Here is a 23,098-nt window from a genome sequence, read left to right as displayed (position 1 = left end):
GACCTTGCCGGGCGCTGCAGGATTTCAGTCCTTCATGGCGTAGTGTGTTACCAATTGTTTTCTTGGCGACTATGGTCCCAGCTGCCTTGAGATCATTGACAAGATCCTCCCGTGTAGTTCTGGGCTGATTCCTCACCGTTCTCATGATCATTGCAACTCCACGAGGTGAGATCTTGCATGGAGCCCCAGGCCGAGGGAGATTGACAGTTCTTTTGTGTTTCTTCCATTTGCGAATAATCGAACCATCTGTTGTCACCTTCTCACCAAGCTGCTTGGCGATGGTCTTGTAGCCCATTCCAGCCTTGTGTAGGTCCACAATCTTGTCCCTGACATCCTTGGAGAGCTCTTTGGTCTTGGCCATGGTGGAGAGTTTGGAATCTGATTGATTGATTGCTTCTGTGAACAGGTGTCTTTTATACAGGTAACAAGCTGAGATTGGGAGCACTCCCTTTAAGAGTGCGCTCCTAATCTCAGCTCATTACCTGTATAAAAGACACCTGGGACCCAGAAATCTTTCTGATTGAGAGGGGGTCAAATACTTATTTCCCTCATTAAAATGCAAATCATTTTATAACATTTTTGACATGCGTTTTCTGGATTTTTTGTTGTTGTTATTCTGTCTCTCACTGTTCAAATAAACCTACCATTAAAATTATAGACTGGTCATTTCTTTGTCCGTGGGCAAATGTACAAAATCAGCAGGGGATCAAATACTTTTTTCCCTCACTGTATAGGGAATGGGGTGCAGTTTGGGATTTGACAGTATGGTATGAGCCAGTTGAGCAGGTCTGAGAGATGAGAGATAGAGATGCTGGGTCAGACAGACAGACAGACAGACAGACAGACAGACAGACAGACAGACAGACAGACAGGAGGAGGGAGGGAGGAGGGAGGGAGGGAGGGAGGAGGGAGGGAGGGAGGGAGGGAGGGAGGAGGGAGGGAGGTGCTGGGTCAGACAGACAGCAGACAGACAGGGAGGGGGGGAGAGAAGGAAGGAGGGTGGGAGATGCTGGGTCAGACAGACAGACAGACAGACAGACAGACAGACAGACAGACAGACAGACAGACAGACAGACAGACAGACAGACAGACAGACAGACAGACAGACAGACAGACAGACAGACAGACAGACAGGGAGGTTAATGCTGGGTCAGACAGACAGGAGGAAGGAAGGTAGCAGGTACATGGTGTTTTACTGAGATGTGTGCGTTGGCCAGGGGATTGATCTCTGCCACCCTCACCACCCTCGCCAACTGGACTCAGCCTGACCCCGACTCTGAAGCCCAGAACATGATGCTAGGTGCTGTTCCAGTCTGTTGGCAATCCCGTACCAGGACCACACACACACACACACACACACACACACACACACACACACACACACACACACACACACACACACACACTGAGTGGTCTGAGTGGTCTGATTCACAGGGCAGTGGTCGGGGGCCCCTGTCTTTCCCAGCGTGGGCCGATATTCAGCGCCGCCCGTCAGAAGCAGCACCCCTGTGACAGAACACAGGAAAGTGCACATTGGGTATTTATGGATCCTTGACCTCCTTCCCGACCTGATCCCGCAGGCGTGAGGAATGTTGGGGTAGTTGTTGCTGGTGTTGGTGCTGTGCCCGTCCCGTCTCTGAGACACAATATCACTGGACATCAATGAAACAAAACGGACTGCAATGGGGAGGGACTACCTCAACTTTTTTCCATTGGAAAGCTTTTCACTGTGGTGTGCTCTAATTAACATGACCCACAGCACTGATAGAAGACTGTGGCAATACAGTGATAGACTTAGTTCATATTCAGTCAGACATATTGATTTCTCTGTGGATGGTGCCCTGTGGATGGTGCTCTGTGGATGGTGCCCTGTGGATGGTGCTCTTTGGATGGTGCCCTGTGGATGGTGCTCTGTGGATGGTGCCCTGTGGATGGTGCCCTGTGGATGGTGCCCTGTGGATGGTGCTCTGTGGATGGTGCCCTGTGGATGGTGCCCTGTGGATGGTGCTCTGTGGATGGTGCTCTGTGGATGGTGCTCTGTGGATGGTGCCCCTGTGGATGGTGCTCTGTGGATGGTGCTCTGTGGATGGTGCCCTGTGGATGGTGCTCTGTGGATGGTGCTCTGTGGATTGTGCTCTGTGGATGGTGCCCTGTGGATGGTGCTCTGTGGATGGTGCCCTGTGGATGGTGCCCTGTGGATGGTGCTCTGTGGATGGTGCTCTGTGGATGGTGCTCTGTGGATGGTGCCCTGTGGATACTTTGATGACTGAAGGGAGGTCACAGTAGTGTACACTGAAATCCCTGGGTCATGTTGTGATAGATTAACATGTTGATTACAGTACTGAGCAGACTGTCAATGTGGAGACAGTCTAACTCATGTTGTAATAGATTAACATGTTGATTACAGTACTGAACAGACTGTCAATGTGGAGACAGTCTAACTCATGTTGTGATAGATTAACATGTTGATTACAGTACTGAACAGACTGTCAATGTGGAGACAGTCTAACTCATGTTGTGATAGATTAACACATGTTGATTACAGTACTGAACAGACTGTCAATGTGGAGACAGTCTAACTCATGTTGTGATACATTAACATGTTGATTACAGTACTGAACAGACTGTCAATGTGGAGACAGTCTAACTCATGTTGTGATAGATTAACATGTTGATTACAGTACTGGACAGACTGTCAATGTGGAGACAGTCTAACTCATGTTGTGATAGATTAACATGTTGATTACAGTACTGAACAGACTGTCAATGTGGAGACAGTCTAACTCATGTTGTGATAGATTAACATGTTGATTACAGTACTGAACAGACTGTCAATGTGGAGACAGTCTAACTCATGTTGTGATAGATTAACACATGTTGATTACAGTACTGAACAGACTGTCAATGTGGAGACAGTCTAACTCATGTTGTGATAGATTAACATGTTGATTACAGTACTGAACAGACTGTCAATGTGGAGACAGTCTAACTCATGTTGTGATAGATTAACACATGTTGATTACAGTACTGAACAGACTGTCAATGTGGAGACAGTCTAACTCATGTTGTGATAGATTAACATGTTGATTACAGTACTGAACAGACTGTCAATGTGGAGACAGTCTAACTCATGTTGTGATAGATTAACACATGTTGATTACAGTACTGAACAGACTGTCAATGTGGAGACAGTCTAACTCATGTTGTGATAGATTAACACATGTTGATTGTCCTGCAGATGGGCACCTTGTATTGATGTCGCCAAACCAAAGCCAGATTTTATCGAGATGTTTTGCTTTCATCGTTGACAGATGATGTTGAAACCATGTTGTTGGTGCCCATTGTCTCTGCACCATTCTGAAGGCTCTGATTTGATTTCCTATGGACACCGGGTTCTGAGAAAGAGTATCTGTATTGGCATGGATACATGCCTGGAAGGTTGATTCAAGCGGATCCCTTTGTAGAAAGAAATCAAAGTTTGCATAACTACTGCTATCTTCCCATCTCCTGTTGAGTTTGTCTGGTATATTTGTCATGTAAATATCAATTGAATATGTATATCTGGTGCATTCCTCCATTGCAGCGAGCCAAGCGTTGACGGATTGGCTTCACATGGATGTATGCGTCCCAAATGGCACACTATTCCCTATATAGTGCACTACATAGGGAATAGGGCTCTGGTCTAAAGTAGTGCACTATATAGGGAATAGGGCTCTGGTCTAAAGTAGTGCACTATATAGGGAATAGGGCTCTGGTCTAAAGTAGTGCACTATATAGGGAATAGGGCTCTGGTCTAAAGTAGTGCACTATATAGGGAATAGGGTATAAATTGGACCAGAGACATCCTGTTATTTGAGTAGCAGATGATGAGGAGGAAGAGCTGGACAGAGGAACAATGTCATCGGCATTGGACCCAACAATCGTCCTCCAGTGAATCCAGTGGAACCTGATAGAATCTCTCATCTATCTATCTATCTTCGTTGTTTCACAGCAAAATGAGCTCCCCGTGACAAGAAAGAAACATCAAAACACATCATTTCATGTCTTTTTTTGTGTTCCCTTCTTCTCTTCACAGACGTCTTGCAGGCAACGATTTGACGCACATTCCCAAAGGAGCGTTCTACGGCCTCTTCAACCTCAAAGTACTGTAAGTAAACCCTCCTCTCATGTCTCTCAACCGTCTTTTACCCACCTCTTCCAAGATGGGGACATCATGTGGTGAGGCAATAGGTTCCAGGTCTCTCTCTCTCTCTCTCTCTCCACCTCTCTCCCTGTCTCTCTCACTCGATCTGTCTCTCTTTCCACCTCTCTCCCTGTCTCTCCCTGTCTCTCTCTCTCTCTCTCTCTTTCTCCACCTCTCACCCTGTCTCTCTCTCTCTCTCTCTCTCTCTCTCTCTCTCTCTCTCTCCACCTCTCACCCTGTCTCTCTCTCACTCTTTCTGTCTCTCCCTGTCTCTCTCTCTCTCTCTCTCTCTCACTCTCTCTCTCCACCTCTCTCCCTGTCTTTCCCTGTCTCTCTCTCTCTCTCTCTCTCCACCTCTCACCCCTGTCTCTCTCTCACTCTTTCTGTCTCTCTCTCTGTGTCTCCGTCTCAAACCAGAGGCGATTATCTCTGTTTTCTCAGCAGAAGTGTTTTTACTGTGAGTTGACCTGGAGGTCATTGTTTCTCCTGCTACCTCTCAGTCTCCCCAGAAAGAGCCTTGGACAGGGATCAAATGATTCACAGGAATCTTTAATTATGAAAATGTGCTGGTAATTTATAGTAATTGGTGTTAAAAGGGGTTAGTCTTAGGAAAGTATTGGAAAGCAATTTTGCCACTTTGAGAAAATTGCCTGAGAAGTGCTTTGTGGATGGATCACCCTGTAAGGCCTTCAATGTATCCTAAATGGCACCCTATTCCCTAAGTAGTGCACTAAATAGAGGATAGGGTGCATTTAGGAACAAAGCCCAGTTCTACCTACAGCAGATAGGAGCTTCAGGGAGTTTCAGCTTCATGCTTTACACTTGTAGCATGAAACCTCAAGGTATTCTGGAGATGAAGGGATGAAAAGGAGGGAGATCTGGGAAGGAGGGAGGAAAGGAAGGGAGATCTGGGAAGGAAGGAGGAAAGGAAGGGAGGTCTGGGAAGGAGGGAGGAAAGGAGGGAGATCTGGGAAGAAGGGAGGAAAGGAGGGAGGAAAGGAGGGAGATCTGGGAAGGAGGGAGGAAAGGAGGGAGATCTGGGAAGGAGGGAGGAAAGGAGGGAGATCTGGGAAGGAGGGAGGAAAGGAGGGAGATCTGGGAAGAGGGAGGAAAGGAGGGAGATCTGGGAAGAGGGAGGAAAGGAGGGAGATCTGGGAAGAGGGAGGAAAGGAGGGAGATCTGGGAAGAGGGAGGGAGGACTCTGGGAAGAGGGGTGATACATCTCCATCAACATGTTAGTGCTACCCAGCTCTCTCTCTTTCTCTCTCTCTTTTTCTCTCTTTCTCTCTTTTTCTCTCACTCACTCTCTTTCTCTCGCTCTCTCTCTCTTTCTCTCTCTCACTCTCTCTCTTTATCTCTCTCTTTTTCTCTCTTTTTCTCTCACTCTCTCTCTCTCGCTCTCTCTCTTTCTCTCTCTCTCTCTCTGACAAGGCCTTGACATGTCAAACTTTTACAGTTGCTGACAGTTTATCAGTGTTTTTTCTGACTAGACTGTAAAAATGTAATAAACTTGTTTTTTTTGTCTGGTGTTGAGATAGTTCTCCTGTGACCCTTCTAACATCTGAGACCGTTGATCCATTGGAAAACTCTTCCTGAACTCTTTGTTATGGTGCCTCTCCACGTAGATTCATAAAAGAACACCTCTTTGATATGAATACTAGGGATAATCACTTACAGTCCCTACATTTGTAAAGTTTTATACTTAAATACACATGTTGAGGCTACGGGCAGGGTTTTAATTTATTACTCTGTACCAGAAACATCTGGACCGGCGGTGAGGATCTCATAAAAGTAAATAAAAACCTGTTTGTGACATGTAGAACAAATGTGCCAGGTAAGTGAGCTTTGTAAAAGTAAATTTCCTGTGAAACGGCCGTTTTTGATGAAAGCGCGGCAGGAATATTGGACCATATTTCAGCACCATGTCATTTGTCACAATGAGAGAATCTGGTCTGGTGTAAGTCTCTCTGGGCTGGGTTCTTTTCTTCCGTCTATACAACCTTCTCTCCTTCTTCCCGTTGAAGACTTCAAAGAGATTTTTTGCAAGAGCAGCACTGCAAAGGATTTCCCGTTTTGTGTAACTTAGATGAAGGATGTACGTCAAGCAACACATACACTATATATACAAAAGTATGTGGACACCCCTTCAAATTAGTGGATTCGGTTATTTCAGCCACATCCGTTGCTGACTGGTGTATGAAATCGAACACACAGCCATGCAATCTCCATAGACAAACATTGGCAGTAGAATGGCCTTACTGAAGAGTTCAGTGGCTTTCAACGTGGCACTGTCATAGGATGCCACCTTTCCAAGAAGTCAGTTCGTAAAATGTCTGACCTGCTAGTGCTGCCCCGGTCAACTGTAAATGCTGTTATTGTGAAGTGGAAACGTCTAGGAGCAACAACGGCTCAGCCTCAAGTGGTAGGCCAGACAAGCTCACAGAACGGGACCGCAAAGTGCATAGCGCGTAAAAATCATCTGTCCTTGGTTGCAACACTCACTACCGAGATCTAAACTGCCTCTGGAAGCAACGTCAGCATAATAACTGTTCGTCTGGAGCTTCATAAAGTGGTTTTCCATGGTCGAGCAGCCGCACACAAGCCTATAATCACCATTTCTAATGCCAAGTGTCAGCTGGAGTGGTGTAAAGCTCACCGCCATTGGACTCTTGAGCAGTGTAATCGCGTTCTCTGGAGTGATGAGTCACGCTCCACCATCTGGCATTCCGACAGACAAATCTGGTTTTGGCAGATGCCAGGAGAACGCTACCTGTCCGAATGCATAGTGCCAACTGTAAAGTTTGGTGGAGGAGGAATAATGGTCTGGGGCTGTTTTTCATGGTTCAGGCTAGGCTCCTTAGTTCCAGTGAAGGGAAATCTTCATGCTACAGCATACAATAACATTCTAGACAATTCTGTGCTTCCAACTTTGTGGCAACAGTTTGGGGAAGGCCCTTTCCTGTTTCAGCATGACAATGCCCCGTGCACAAAGCAAGGTTCATACAGAAATGGTTTGTTGATCGGTGTGGAAGAACTTGACTGGCCTGCACAGAGCCCTGACCTCAACCCCATCGAACACCTTTGGGATGATTTGGAACGCTGACTGCGAGCCAGGCCTAATCGCCCAATATCAGTGTCCGACCTCACTAATGCTCTTGTGGCTGAATGGAAGCAAGTCCCCGTAGCAATGTTCCAACATCTAGTGGAAAGCCTTCCCAGAAGAGTGGAGGCTGTTATAGCAGCAATGTTCCAACATCTAGTGGAAAGCCTTCCCAGAAGAGTGGAGGCTGTTATAGCAGCAATGTTCCAACATCTAGTGGAAAGCCTTCCCAGAAGAGTGGAGGCTGTTATAGCAGCAATGTTCCAACATCTAGTGGAAAGCCTTCCCAGAAGAGTGGAGGCTGTTATAGCAGCAATGTTCCAACATCTAGTGGAAAGCCTTCCCAGAAGAGTGGAGGCTGTTGTAGCAGCAATGGGGGGAACCAACTCCATATTAATGAGCTTGGAATGAGATGTTCGACGAGGAAGTGTCCACATACTTTTGGTAGTGTAATTTAGCAATCGGAAGAAGAAAAACAACGTGTAGTTAAAAAGAAGAACAGGAAAGATTTATTAAATATAAAAGTTGATGTATATTCACATATTTTTCCCGCAAAGAATATTAGTGATAGCAGCTGGTCTGGTCTTCTCTTCATAGGTATATAGATGTTTGGTTCTATAAACCATTGTTTCATTAGCCTTTCTCCTGGCATTGTGGTTACACATGCTACACTACCGTTGTCCGAAGAAGGCTTGTTGTGACTGTTGTCAAGAAGAGTTTTATACTGGACATCTGGGGAGAAGAGGTCTTAGTGGTCAGATAGAGGAATGTGACACACTTTCACAGCCAATCAGATGAGCTCATTAAGTTATTAGTTTGTTTACATTCACAGCTCGCTCAAACAGGGGAGAGAGAGAGAGACAGAGCGAGAGACAGAGAGAGAGACAGAGAGAGAGAGAGAGAGAGAGAGAGACAGACAGACAGACAGACAGACAGACAGACAGACAGACAGACAGACAGACAGACAGACAGACAGACAGACAGACAGACAGACAGACAGACAGACAGACAGACAGACAGAGTTGAGTACACATCTGCCTCTAAGCCTGAATTCCAACATGTTTGGGTAATGTCCACATCCGATGTTCTGCTGCCTGTGATCCTGTCTGTGTGTTCCTCATCTGTGGCTTGACAGACTACGGAACTCTGGATGAAGATTTAACACCCAGTTTGTTCATGTACAGACAGTAGATTAGATTATGTACTAACACAGTCCAGAGATGTTGTTTCCCAAGGGATTAGCGATAGGATATTTGTGCATTAGAATTTATACATATATAAGTATTTTATTTTTGGATGGAGAGTGACAGTCTAGAGAGAGAGAAAGATATATATTTTGTTTATTTCTCTTTTGTTTATTATCTATTTCACTTGATTTGGTAATGTTAACATATGTTTCCCATGCCAATAAAGCCCTTGAATTGAATTGACAGATATTGAGGGAGGCAGAGATAGGGGCCGAGGTGGGATTCGTAACCCTATCACCAGTGGGTATATGTGGTCCAGATTTGGCTGCGTTAACGCTACACCAGAGCAGAGTATTCTGTATGATCTGTGTGCATTAGGATAGTCTATTGTAGTCTATTGTATTCTATTGTAGTCTATTGTATTATATTGTATTTTAATGATGACACAGTAGGCCTATGCTGTGTTAGTTCTGACTCAGTACTCTGACACTTAGATGACTATCCACTCATATAAATACACAGTCTACCCTACAGTTACAGGCTATATTAATACACAGTCTACCCTACAGTTACAGGCTATATAAATACACAGTCTACCCTACAGCTACAGGCTATATTAATACACAGTCTACCCTACAGCTACAGGCTATATTAATACACACAGTCTACCCTACAGCAACAGGCTATATTAATACACAGTCTACCCTACAGCAACAGGCTATATTAATACACAGTCTACACTACAGTTACAGGCTATATTAATACACAGTCTACCCTACAGCTACAAGCTATATTAATACACAGTCTACCCTACAGCTACAGGCTATATTAATACACACAGTCTACCCTACAGCAACAGGCTATATTAATACACAGTCTACCCTACAGCTACAGGCTATATAAATACACAGTCTACCCTACAGCTACAGACTATATAAATACACACAGTCTACCCTACAGCTACAGGCTATATAAATACACACAGTCTACCCTACAGCTACAGGCTATATAAATACACAGTCTACCCTACAGCTACAGGCTATATTAATACACAGTCTACCCTACAGCTACAGGCTATATTAATACACAGTCTACCCTACAGCTACAGGCTATATCAATACACAGTCTACCCTACAGCTACAGGCTATATTAATACACAGTCTACCCTACAGCTACAGGCTATATAAATACACAGTCTACCCTACAGCAACAGGCTATATTAATACACAGTCTACCCTACAGCTACAGGCTATATAAATACACAGTCTACCCTACAGCTACAGGCTATATTAATACACAGTCTACCCTACAGCTACAGGCTATATTAATACACAGTCTACCCTACAGCTACAGACTATATTAATACACAGTCTACCCTACAGCTACAGACTATATTAATACACACAGTCTACCCTACAGCTACAGACTATATTAATACACAGTCTACCCTACAGCTACAGACTATATTAATACACAGCCTACCCTACAGCTACAGGCTATATTAATACACAGTCTACCCTACAGCTACAGGCTATATAAATACACAGTCTACCCTACAGCTACAGGCTATATTAATACACACAGTCTACCCTACAGCTACAGGCTATATTAATACACAGTCTACCCTACAGCTACAGGCTATATTAATACACAGTCTACCCTACAGCTACAGGCTATATTAATACACAGTCTACCCTACAGCTACAGGCTATATAAATACACAGTCTACCCTACAGTTACAGGCTATATTAATACACAGTCTACCCTACAGCTACAGGCTGTATTAATACACACAGTCTACCCTACAGCAACAGGCTATATTAATACACAGTCTACCCTACAGCTACAGGCTATATTAATACACAGTCTACCCTACAGTTACAGGCTATATAAATACACAGTCCACCCTACAGCTACAGGCTATATAAATACACAGTCTACCCTACAGCTACAGGCTTATATTAATACACAGTCTACCCTACAGTTACAGGCTATATTAATACACAGTCTACCCTACAGCTACAGACTATATTAATACACAGTCTACCCTACAGCTACAGACTATATTAATACACAGTCTACCCTACAGCTACAGACTATATTAATACACAGTCTACCCTACAGCTACAGGCTATATTAATACACAGTCTACCCTACAGCTACAGGCTATATTAATACACAGTCTACCCTACAGCTACAGGCTATATTAATACACAGTCTACCCTACAGCTACAGGCTATATTAATACACAGTCTACCCTACAGCTACAGGCTATATTAATACACAGTCTACCCTACAGCTACAGGCTATATTAATACACAGTCTACCTTACAGCTACAGGCTATATAAATACACACAGTCTACCCTACAGCTACAGGCTATATTAATACACAGGCTATATTAATACACAGTCTACCCTACAGTTACAGGCTATATTAATACACAGTCTACCCTACAGCTACAGACTATATTAATACACAGTCTACCCTACAGCTACAGACTATATTAATACACAGTCTACCCTACAGCTACAGACTATATTAATACACAGTCTACCCTACAGCTACAGACTATATTAATACACAGTCTACCCTACAGCTACAGGCTATATTAATACACAGTCTACCCTACAGCTACAGGCTATATTAATACACAGTCTACCCTACAGCTACAGGCTATATTAATACACAGTCTACCCTACAGCTACAGGCTATATTAATACACAGTCTACCCTACAGCTACAGGCTATATTAATACACAGTCTACCCTACAGCTACAGGCTATATTAATACACAGTCTACCTTACAGCTACAGGCTATATAAATACACACAGTCTACCCTACAGCTACAGGCTATATTAATACACAGTCTACCCTACAGCTACAGACTATATTAATACACAGTCTACCCTACAGCTACAGGCTATATTAATACACCTTTCTACACTACAGCTACAGGCTATATTAATACACAGTCTACCCTACAGCTACAGGCTATATTAATACACAGTCTACCCTACAGCTACAGGCTATATAAATACACAGTCTACCCTACAGCAACAGGCTATATTAATACACAGTCTACCCTACAGCTACAGGCTATATAAATACACAGTCTACCCTACAGCTACAGGCTATATTAATACACAGTCTACCCTACAGCTACAGGCTATATTAATACACAGAGTCTACCCTACAGCTACAGGCTATATAAATACACACAGTCTACCCTACCCTACAGCTACAGGCTATATTAATACACAGTCTACCCTACAGCAACAGACTATATTAATACACACAGTCTACCCTACAGCTACAGGCTATATTAATACACAGTCTACCCTACAGCTACAGACTATATAAATACACAGTCTACCCTACAGCAACAGGCTATATTAATACACACAGTCTACCCTACAGCTACAGGCTATATAAATACACAGTCTACCCTACAGCAACAGGCTATATTAATACACAGTCTACCCTACAGCTACAGGCTATATTAATACACACAGTCTACCCTACAGCAACAGGCTATATTAATACACAGTCTACCCTACAGCTACAGGCTATATTAATACACACAGTCTACCCTACAGCAACAGGCTATATTAATACACAGTCTACCCTACAGCTACAGGCTATATTAATACACACAGTCTACCCTACAGCTACAGGCTATATAAATACACAGTCTACCCTACAGCTACAGGCTATATAAATACACACAGTCTACCCTGCAGCTACAGGCTATATAAATACACAGTCTACCCTACAGCTACAGGCTATATAAATACACACAGTCTACCCTACAGCTACAGGCTATATTAATACACAGTCTACCCTACAGCTACAGGCTATATAAATACACACAGTCTACCCTACAGCTACAGGCTATATTAATACACAGTCTACCCTACAGCTACAGGCTATATTAATACACACAGCCTACCCTACAGCTACAGACTATATTAATACACAGTCTACCCTACAGCTACAGACTATATTAATACACAGCCTACCCTACAGCTACAGGCTATATTAATACACAGTCTACCCTACAGCTACAGGCTATATTAATACACAGTCTACCCTACAGCTACAGACTATATTAATACACAGTCTACCCTACAGCTACAGACTATATTAATACACACAGTCTACCCTACAGCTACAGACTATATTAATACACAGTCTACCCTACAGCTACAGGCTATATTAATACACAGTCTACCCTACAGCTACAGGCTATATTAATACACAGTCTACCCTACAGCTACAGGCTATATTAATACACATTCTACCCTACAGCTACAGGCTGTATAAATACACAGAGTCTTCCCTACAGCTACACGCTATATTAATACACATTCTACCCTACAGCTACAGGCTATATTAATACACAGTCTACCCTACAGCTACAGGCTATATTAATACACAGTCTACCCTACAGCTACAGGCTATATTAATACACATTCTACCCTACAGCTACAGGCTATATAAATACACAGTCTACCCTACAGCCTCAGGCTATATACATACACAGAGTCTACCCTACAGCTACAGACTATGTAAATACACAGTCTACCCTACAGCTACAGACTATATAAATACACAGTCTACCCTACAGCTACAGGCTATATTAATACACAGTCTACCCTACAGCTACAGGCTATATTAATACACAGTCTACCCTACAGCTACAGGCTATATTAATACACAGTCTACCCTACAGCTACAGACTATATTAATACACAGTCTACCCTACAGCTACAGGCTATATTAAAACACAGTCTACCCTACAGCTACAGGTTATATTAATACACAGTCTACCCTACAGCTACAGGCTATATAAATACAAGTCTACCCTACAGCTACAGGCTGTATAAATACACAGTCTACCCTACAGCTACAGGCTATATTAATACACAGTCTACCTTACAGCTACAGGCTATATAAATACACACCGTCTACCCTACAGCTACAGGCTATATTAATACACAGTCTACCCTACAGCTACAGACTATATTAATACACAGTCTACCCTACAGCTACAGGCTATATTAATACACAGTCTACCCTACATCTACAGGCTATATTAATACACAGTCTACCCTACAGCTACAGGCTATATTAATACACAGACTACCCTACAGCTACAGGCTATATAAATACACAGTCTACCCTACAGCAACAGGCTATATTAATACACAGTCTACCCTACAGCTACAGTTTATATAAATACACAGTCTACCCTACAGCTACAGGCTATATTAATACACAGTCTACCCTACAGCTACAGGCTATATTAATACACAGAGTCTACCCTACAGCTACAGGCTATATAAATACACAGTCTACCCTACAGCAACAGGCTATATTAATACACAGTCTACCCTACAGCTACAGGCTATATTAATACACACAGTCTACCCTACAGCAACAGGCTATATTAATACACAGTCTACCCTACAGCTACAGGCTATATTAATACACACAGTCTACCCTACAGCAACAGGCTATATTAATACACAGTCTACCCTACAGCTACAGGCTATATAAATACACACAGTCTACCCTGCAGCTACAGGATATATAAATACACAGTCTACCCTACAGCTACAGGCTATATAAATACACACAGTCTACCCTACAGCAACAGGCTATATTAATACACAGTCTACCCTACAGCTACAGGCTATATAAATACACACAGTCTACCCTACAGCTAGAGGCTATATAAATACACAGTCTACCCTACAGCTACAGGCTATATTAATACACAGTCTACCCTACAGCTACAGGCTATATTAATACACAGTCTACCCTACAGCTACAGGCTATATTAATACACAGTCTACCCTACAGCTACAGGCTATATAAATACACAGTCTACCCTACAGCTACAGGCTATATTAAGACACAGTCTACCCTACAGCTACAGGCTATATTAATACACACGGTCTACCCTACAGCTACAGACTATATTAATACACAGTCTACCCTACAGCTACAGACTATATTAATACACAGTCTACCCTACAGCTGCAGGCTATATTAATACACAGTCTACCCTACAGCTACAGGCTATATTAATACACAGTCTACCCTACAGCTACAGACTATATTAATACACAGTCTACCCTACAGCTACAGACTATATTAATACACACAGTCTACCCTACAGCTACAGACTATATTAATACACAGTCTACCCTACAGCTACAGGCTATATTAATACACAGTCTACCCTACAGCTACAGGCTATATTAATACACAGTCTACCCTACAGCTACAGGCTATATTAATACACATTCTACCCTACAGCTACAGGCTGTATAAATACACAGAGTCTTCCCTAGAGCTACACACTATATTAATACACAGTCTACCCTACAGCTACAGGCTATATAAATACACAGTCTACCCTACAGCTACAGGCTATATAAATACACACAGTCTACCCTACAGCAACAGGCTATATTAATACACAGTCTACCCTACAGCTACAGGCTATATAAATACACACAGTCTACCCTACAGCTACAGGCTATATAAATACACAGTCTACCCTACAGCTACAGGCTATATAAATACACAGTCTACCCTACAGCTACAGGCTATATTAATACACAGTCTACCCTACAGCTACAGGCTATATTAATACACAGTCTACCCTACAGCTACAGGCTATATAAATACACAGTCTACCCTACAGCTACAGGCTATATTAATACACAGTCTACCCTACAGCTACAGGCTATATTAATACACACAGTCTACCCTACAGCTACAGACTATATTAATACACAGTCTACCCTACAGCTACAGACTATATTAATACACAGCCTACCCTACAGCTGCAGGCTATATTAATACACAGTCTACCCTACAGCTACAGGCTATATTAATACACAGTCTACCCTACAGCTACAGACTATATTAATACACAGTCTACCCTACAGCTACAGACTATATTAATACACACAGTCTACCCTACAGCTACAGACTATATTAATACACAGTCTACCCTACAGCGACAGGCTATATTAATACACAGTCTACCCTACAGCTACATGCTATATTAATACACAGTCTACCCTACAGCTACAGGCTATATTAATACACATTCTACCCTACAGCTACAGGCTGTATAAATACACAGAGTCTTCCCTACAGCTACACGCTATATTAATACACAGTCTACCCTACAGCTACAGGCTATATTAATACACAGTCTACCCTACAGCTACAGGCTATATTAATACACAGTCTACCCTACAGCTACAGGCTATATTAATACACATTCTACCCTACAGCTACAGGCTATATAAATACACAGTCTACCCTACAGCTACAGGCTATATACATACACAGAGTCTACCCTACAGCTACAGACTATGTAAATACACAGTCTACCCTACAGCTACAGACTATATAAATACACAGTCTACCCTACAGCTACAGGCTATATTAATACACATTCTACCCTACAGCTACAGGCTATATTAATACACAGTCTACCCTACAGCTACAGACTATATTAATACCCAGTCTACCCTACAGCTACAGGCTATATTAAAACACAGTCTACCCTACAGCTACAGGTTATATTAATACACAGTCTACCCTACAGCTACAGGCTATATAAATACACAGTCTACCCTACAGCTACAGGCTGTATAAATACACAGTCTACCCTACAGCTACAGGCTATATTAATACACAGTCTACCTTACAGCTACAGGCTATATAAATACACACAGTCTACCCTACAGCTACAGGCTATATTAATACACAGTCTACCCTACAGCTACAGACTATATTAATACACAGTCTACCCTATAGCTACAGGCTATATTAATACACAGTCTACCCTACAGCTACAGGCTATATTAATACACAGTCTACCCTACAGCTACAGGCTATATAAATACACAGTCTACCCTACAGCAACAGGCTATATTAATACACAGTCTACCCTACAGCTACAGGCTATATAAATACACAGTCTACCCTACAGCTACAGGCTATATTAATACACAGTCTACCCTACAGCTACAGGCTATATTAATACACAGAGTCTACCCTACAGCTACAGGCTATATAAATACACACAGTCTACCCTACAGCTACAGGCTATATTAATGCACAGTCTACCCTACAGCAACAGACTATATTAATACACACAGTCTACCCTACAGCTGCAGGCTATATTAATACACATTCTACCCTACAGCTACAGACTATATAAATACACAGCCTACCCTACAGCAACAGGCTATATTAATACACACAGTCTACCCTACAGCTACAGGCTATATAAATACACAGTCTACCCTACAGCAACAGGCTATATTAATACACAGTCTACCCTACAGCTACAGGCTATATAAATACACACAGTCTACCCTGCAGCTGCAGGCTATATAAATACACAGTCTACCCTACAGCTACAGGCTATATAAATACACACAGTCTACCCTACAGCAACAGGCTATATTAATACACAGTCTACCCTACAGCTACAGGCTATATAAATACACACAGTCTACCCTACAGCTACAGGCTATATAAATACACAGTCTACCCTACAGCTACAGGCTATATTAATACACAGTCTACCCTACAGCTACAGGCTATATTAATACACAGTCTACCCTACAGCTACAGGCTATATTAATACACAGTCTACCCTACAGCTACAGGCTATATAAATACACAGTCTACCCTACAGCTACAGGCTATATTAATACACAGTCTACCCTACAGCTACAGGCTATATTAATACACAGTCTACCCTACAGCTACAGGCTATATTAATACACAGCCTACCCTACAGCTACAGGCTATATTAATACACAGTCTACCCTACAGCTACAGGCTATATTAATACACAGTCTACCCTACAGCTACAGACTATATTAATACACAGTCTACCCTACAGCTACAGACTATATTAATACACACAGTCTACCCTACAGCTACAGACTATATTAATACACAGTCTACCCTACAGCTACAGGCTATATTAATACACAGTCTACCCTACAGCTACAGGCTATATTAATACACAGTCTACCCTACAGCTACAGGCTATATTAATACACATTCTACCCTACAGCTACAGGCTGTATAAATACACAGAGTCTTCCCTACAGCTACACGCTATATTAATACACAGTCTACCCTACAGCTACAGGCTATATTAATACACAGTCTACCCTACAGCTACAGGCTATATTAATACACAGTCTACCCTACAGCTACAGGCTATATTAATACACATTCTACCCTACAGCTACAGGCTATATTAATACACAGTCTACCCTACAGCTACAGGCTATATACATACACAGTCTACCCTACAGCTACAGACTATATTAATACACAGTCTACCCTACAGCTACAGGCTATATAAATACACAGTCTACCCTACAGCTACAGGCTATATTAATACACAGTCTACCCTACAGCTACAGGCTATATTAATACACAGTCTACCTTACAGCTACAGGCTATATAAATACACACAGTCTACCCTACAGCTACAGGCTATATTAATACACAGTCTACCCTACAGCTACAGACTATATTAATACACAGTCTACCCTACAGCTACAGGCTATATTAATACACAGTCTACCCTACAGCTACAGGCTATATTAATACACAGTCTACCCTACAGCTACAGGCTATATTAATACACAGTCTACCCTACAGCTACAGGCTATATAAATACACAGTCTACCCTACAGCAACAGGCTATATTAATACACAGTCTACCCTACAGCTACAGGCTATATAAATACACAGTCTACCCTACAGCTACAGGCTATATTAATACACAGTCTACCCTACAGCTACAGGCTATATTAATACACAGAGTCTACCCTACAGCTACAGGCTATATAAATACACAGTCTACCCTACAGCAACAGGCTATATTAATACACAGTCTACCCTACAGCTACAGGCTATATTAATACACACAGTCTACCCTACAGCAACAGGCTATATTAATACACAGTCTACCCTACAGCTACAGGCTATATTAATACACAGTCTACCCTACAGCTACAGGCTATATTAATACACAGTCTACCCTACAGCTACAGGCTATATTAATACACATTCTACCCTACAGCTACAGGCTGTATAAATACACAGAGTCTTCCCTACAGCTACACGCTATATTAATACACAGTCTACCCTACAGCTACAGGCTATATTAATACACAGTCTACCCTACAGCTACAGGCTATATTAATACACAGTCTACCCTACAGCTACAGGCTATATTAATACACATTCTACCCTACAGCTACAGGCTATATAAATACACAGTCTACCCTACAGCTACAGGCTATATACATACACAGAGTCTACCCTACAGCTACAGACTATATTAATACACAGTCTACCCTACAGCTACAGGCTATATTAATACACAGTCTACCCTACAGCTACAGGTTATATTAATACACAGTCTACCCTACAGCTACAGGCTATATTAATACACAGTCTACCCTACAGCTACAGGCTATATTAATACACAGTCTACCCTACAGCTACAGGCTATATTAATACACAGTCTACCCTACAGCTACAGGCTATATTAATACACAGTCTACCCTACAGCTACAGGCTATATTAATACACAGTCTACCCTACAGCTACAGGCTATATTAATACACAGTCTACCCTACAGCTACAGGCTATATTAATACACAGTCTACCCTACAGCTACAGGCTATATTAATACACAGTCTACCCTACAGCTACAGGCTATATTAATACACAGTCTACCCTACAGCTACAGGCTATATTAATACACAGTCTACCCTACAGCTACAGGCTATATTAATACACAGTCTACCCTACAGCTACAGGCTATATTAATACACAGTCTACCCTACAGCTACAGGCTATATTAATACACAGTCTACCCTACAGCTACAGGCTATATTAATACACAGTCTACCCTACAGCTACAGGCTATATTAATACACACAGTCTACCCTACAGCTACAGGCTATATTAATACACACAGTCTACCCTACAGCTACAGGCTATATTAATACACAGTCTACCCTACAGCTACAGGCTATATTAATACACACAGTCTACCCTACAGCTACAGGCTATATTAATACACAGTCTACCCTACAGCTACAGGCTATATTAATACACACAGTCTACCCTACAGCAACAGGCTATATTAATACACAGTCTACCCTACAGCTACAGGCTATATTAATACACACAGTCTACCCTACAGCTACAGGCTATATTAATACACAGTCTACCCTACAGCTACAGGCTATATTAATACACACAGTCTACCCTACAGCTACAGGCTATATTAATACACACAGTCTACCCTACAGCTACAGGCTATATAAATACACAGTCTACCCTACAGCTACAGGCTATATTAATACACAGTCTACCCTACAGCTACAGGCTATATTAATACACAGTCTACCCTACAGCTACAGGCTATATTAATACACAGTCTACCCTACAGCTACAGGCTATATTAATACACACGTCTACCCTACAGCTACAGGCTATATTAATACACAGTCTACCCTACAGCTACAGGCTATATTAATACACACAGTCTACCCTACAGCTACAGGCTATATTAATACACACGTCTACCCTACAGCTACAGGCTATATTAATACACACAGTCTACCCTACAGCTACAGGCTATATTAATACACAGTCTACCCTACAGCTACAGGCTATATTAATACACACAGTCTACCCTACAGCTACAGGCTATATTAATACACAGTCTACCCTACAGCTACAGGCTATATTAATACACACAGTCTACCCTACAGCAACAGGCTATATTAATACACAGTCTACCCTACAGCTACAGGCTATATTAATACACAGTCTACCCTACAGCTACAGGCTATATTAATACACAGTCTACCCTACAGCTACAGGCTATATTAATACACAGTCTACCCTACAGCTACAGGCTATATTAATACACACAGTCTACCCTACAGCTACAGGCTATATTAATACACAGTCTACCCTACAGCTACAGGCTATATTAATACACAGTCTACCCTACAGCTACAGGCTATATTAATACACAGTCTACCCTACAGCTACAGGCTATATTAATACACAGTCTACCCTACAGCTACAGGCTATATTAATACACAGTCTACCCTACAGCTACAGGCTATATTAATACACAGTCTACCCTACAGCTACAGGCTATATTAATACACAGTCTACCCTACAGCTACAGGCTATATTAATACACAGTCTACCCTACAGCTACAGGCTATATTAATACACAGTCTACCCTACAGCTACAGGCTATATTAATACACAGGTCTACCCTACAGCTACAGGCTATATTAATACACAGTCTACCCTACAGCTACAGGCTATATTAATACACAGTCTACCCTACAGCTACAGGCTATATTAATACACAGTCTACCCTACAGCTACAGGCTATATTAATACACAGTCTACCCTACAGCTACAGGCTATATAAATACACACAGTCTACCCTACAGCAACAGGCTATATTAATACACACAGTCTACCCTACAGCTACAGGCTATATTAATACACAGTCTACCCTACAGCTACAGGCTATATTAATACACAGTCTACCCTACAGCTACAGGCTATATTAATACACACGTCTACCCTACAGCAACAGGCTATATTAATACACAGTCTACCCTACAGCTACAGGCTATATAATACACACAGTCTACCCTACAGCAACAGGCTATATTAATACACAGTCTACCCTACAGCTACAGGCTATATAAATACACACAGTCTACCCTACAGCAACAGGCTATATTAATACACAGTCTACCCTACAGCTACAGGCTATATAAATACACACAGTCTACCCTACAGCTACAGGCTATATAAATACACAGTCTACCCTACAGCTACAGGCTATATTAATACACAGTCTACCCTACAGCTACAGGCTATATTAATACACAGTCTACCCTACAGCTACAGGCTATATTAATACACAGTCTACCCTACAGCTACAGGCTATATAAATACACAGTCTACCCTACAGCTACAGGCTATATTAATACACAGTCTACCCTACAGCTACAGGCTATATTAATACACACAGTCTACCCTACAGCTACAGACTATATTAATACACACAGTCTACCCTACAGCAACAGGCTATATTAATACACAGAGTCTACCCTACAGCTACAGGCTATATAAATACACACAGTCTACCCTACAGCTACAGGCTATATAAATACACAGTCTACCCTACAGCTACAGGCTATATAAATACACACAGTCTACCCTACAGCTACAGGCTATATTAATACACACAGTCTACCCTACAGCAACAGGCTATATTAATACACACAGTCTACCCTACAGCTACAGGCTATATAAATACACAGTCTACCCTACAGCAACAGGCTATATTAATACACAGTCTACCCTACAGCTACAGGCTATATTAATACACACAGTCTACCCTACAGCAACAGGCTATATTAATACACAGTCTACCCTACAGCTACAGGCTATATTAATACACACAGTCTACCCTACAGCAACAGGCTATATTAATACACAGTCTACCCTACAGCTACAGGCTATATAAATACACACAGTCTACCCTACAGCTACAGGCTATATAAATACACAGTCTACCCTACAGCTACAGGCTATATAAATACACACAGTCTACCCTACAGCAACAGGCTATATTAATACACAGTCTACCCTACAGCTACAGGCTATATAAATACACACAGTCTACCCTACAGCTACAGGCTATATAAATACACAGTCTACCCTACAGCTACAGGCTATATTAATACACAGTCTACCCTACAGCTACAGGCTATATTAATACACAGTCTACCCTACAGCTACAGGCTATATTAATACACACAGTCTACCCTACAGCTACAGGCTATATAAATACACAGTCTACCCTACAGCTACAGGCTATATTAATACACAGTCTACCCTACAGCTACAGGCTATATTAATACACACAGTCTACCCTACAGCTACAGACTATATTAATACACACAGTCTACCCTACAGCAACAGGCTATATTAATACACAGTCTACCCTACAGCTACAGGCTATATAAATACACAGTCTACCCTACAGCTACAGGCTATATTAATACACAGTCTACCCTACAGCTACAGGCTATATTAATACACACAGTCTACCCTACAGCAACAGGCTATATTAATACACAGTCTACCCTACAGCTACAGGCTATATTAATACACACAGTCTACCCTACAGCTACAGACTATATTAATACACAGTCTACCCTACAGCTACAGACTATATTAATACACAGTCTGCCCTACAGCTACAGGCTATATTAATACACAGTCTACCCTACAGCTACAGGCTATATTAATACACACAGTCTACCCTACAGCTACAGACTATATTAATACACAGTCTACCCTACAGCTACAGACTATATTAATACACAGTCTGCCCTACAGCTACAGGCTATATTAATACACAGTCTACCCTACAGCTACAGGCTATATTAATACACAGTCTACCCTACAGCTACAGACTATATTAATACACAGTCTACCC

At 42.0% G+C, this 23,098-nt stretch overlaps 1 protein-coding gene across 1 annotated transcript in view; it reads left to right on the top strand.

The window, feature by feature from the left end:
* The window catches only part of LOC106594365 (leucine-rich repeat-containing G-protein coupled receptor 5A), a 193,308-nt gene that overhangs the window by 77,104 nt on the left and 93,106 nt on the right, over window positions 1-23,098 (top strand). Inside the window, 1 exon segment of the mRNA XM_045700214.1 lies at window positions 4,076-4,147. Coding sequence (XP_045556170.1) covers window positions 4,076-4,147 — 72 coding nt within the window.

This window comes from Salmo salar, chromosome ssa17, assembly GCF_905237065.1.
Source record: "Salmo salar chromosome ssa17, Ssal_v3.1, whole genome shotgun sequence".
Taxonomy (NCBI): domain Eukaryota; kingdom Metazoa; phylum Chordata; class Actinopteri; order Salmoniformes; family Salmonidae; genus Salmo; species Salmo salar.
Note: the sequence above shows the minus strand (reverse complement) of the source record. Positions and strands in the feature narration are given on the sequence as shown.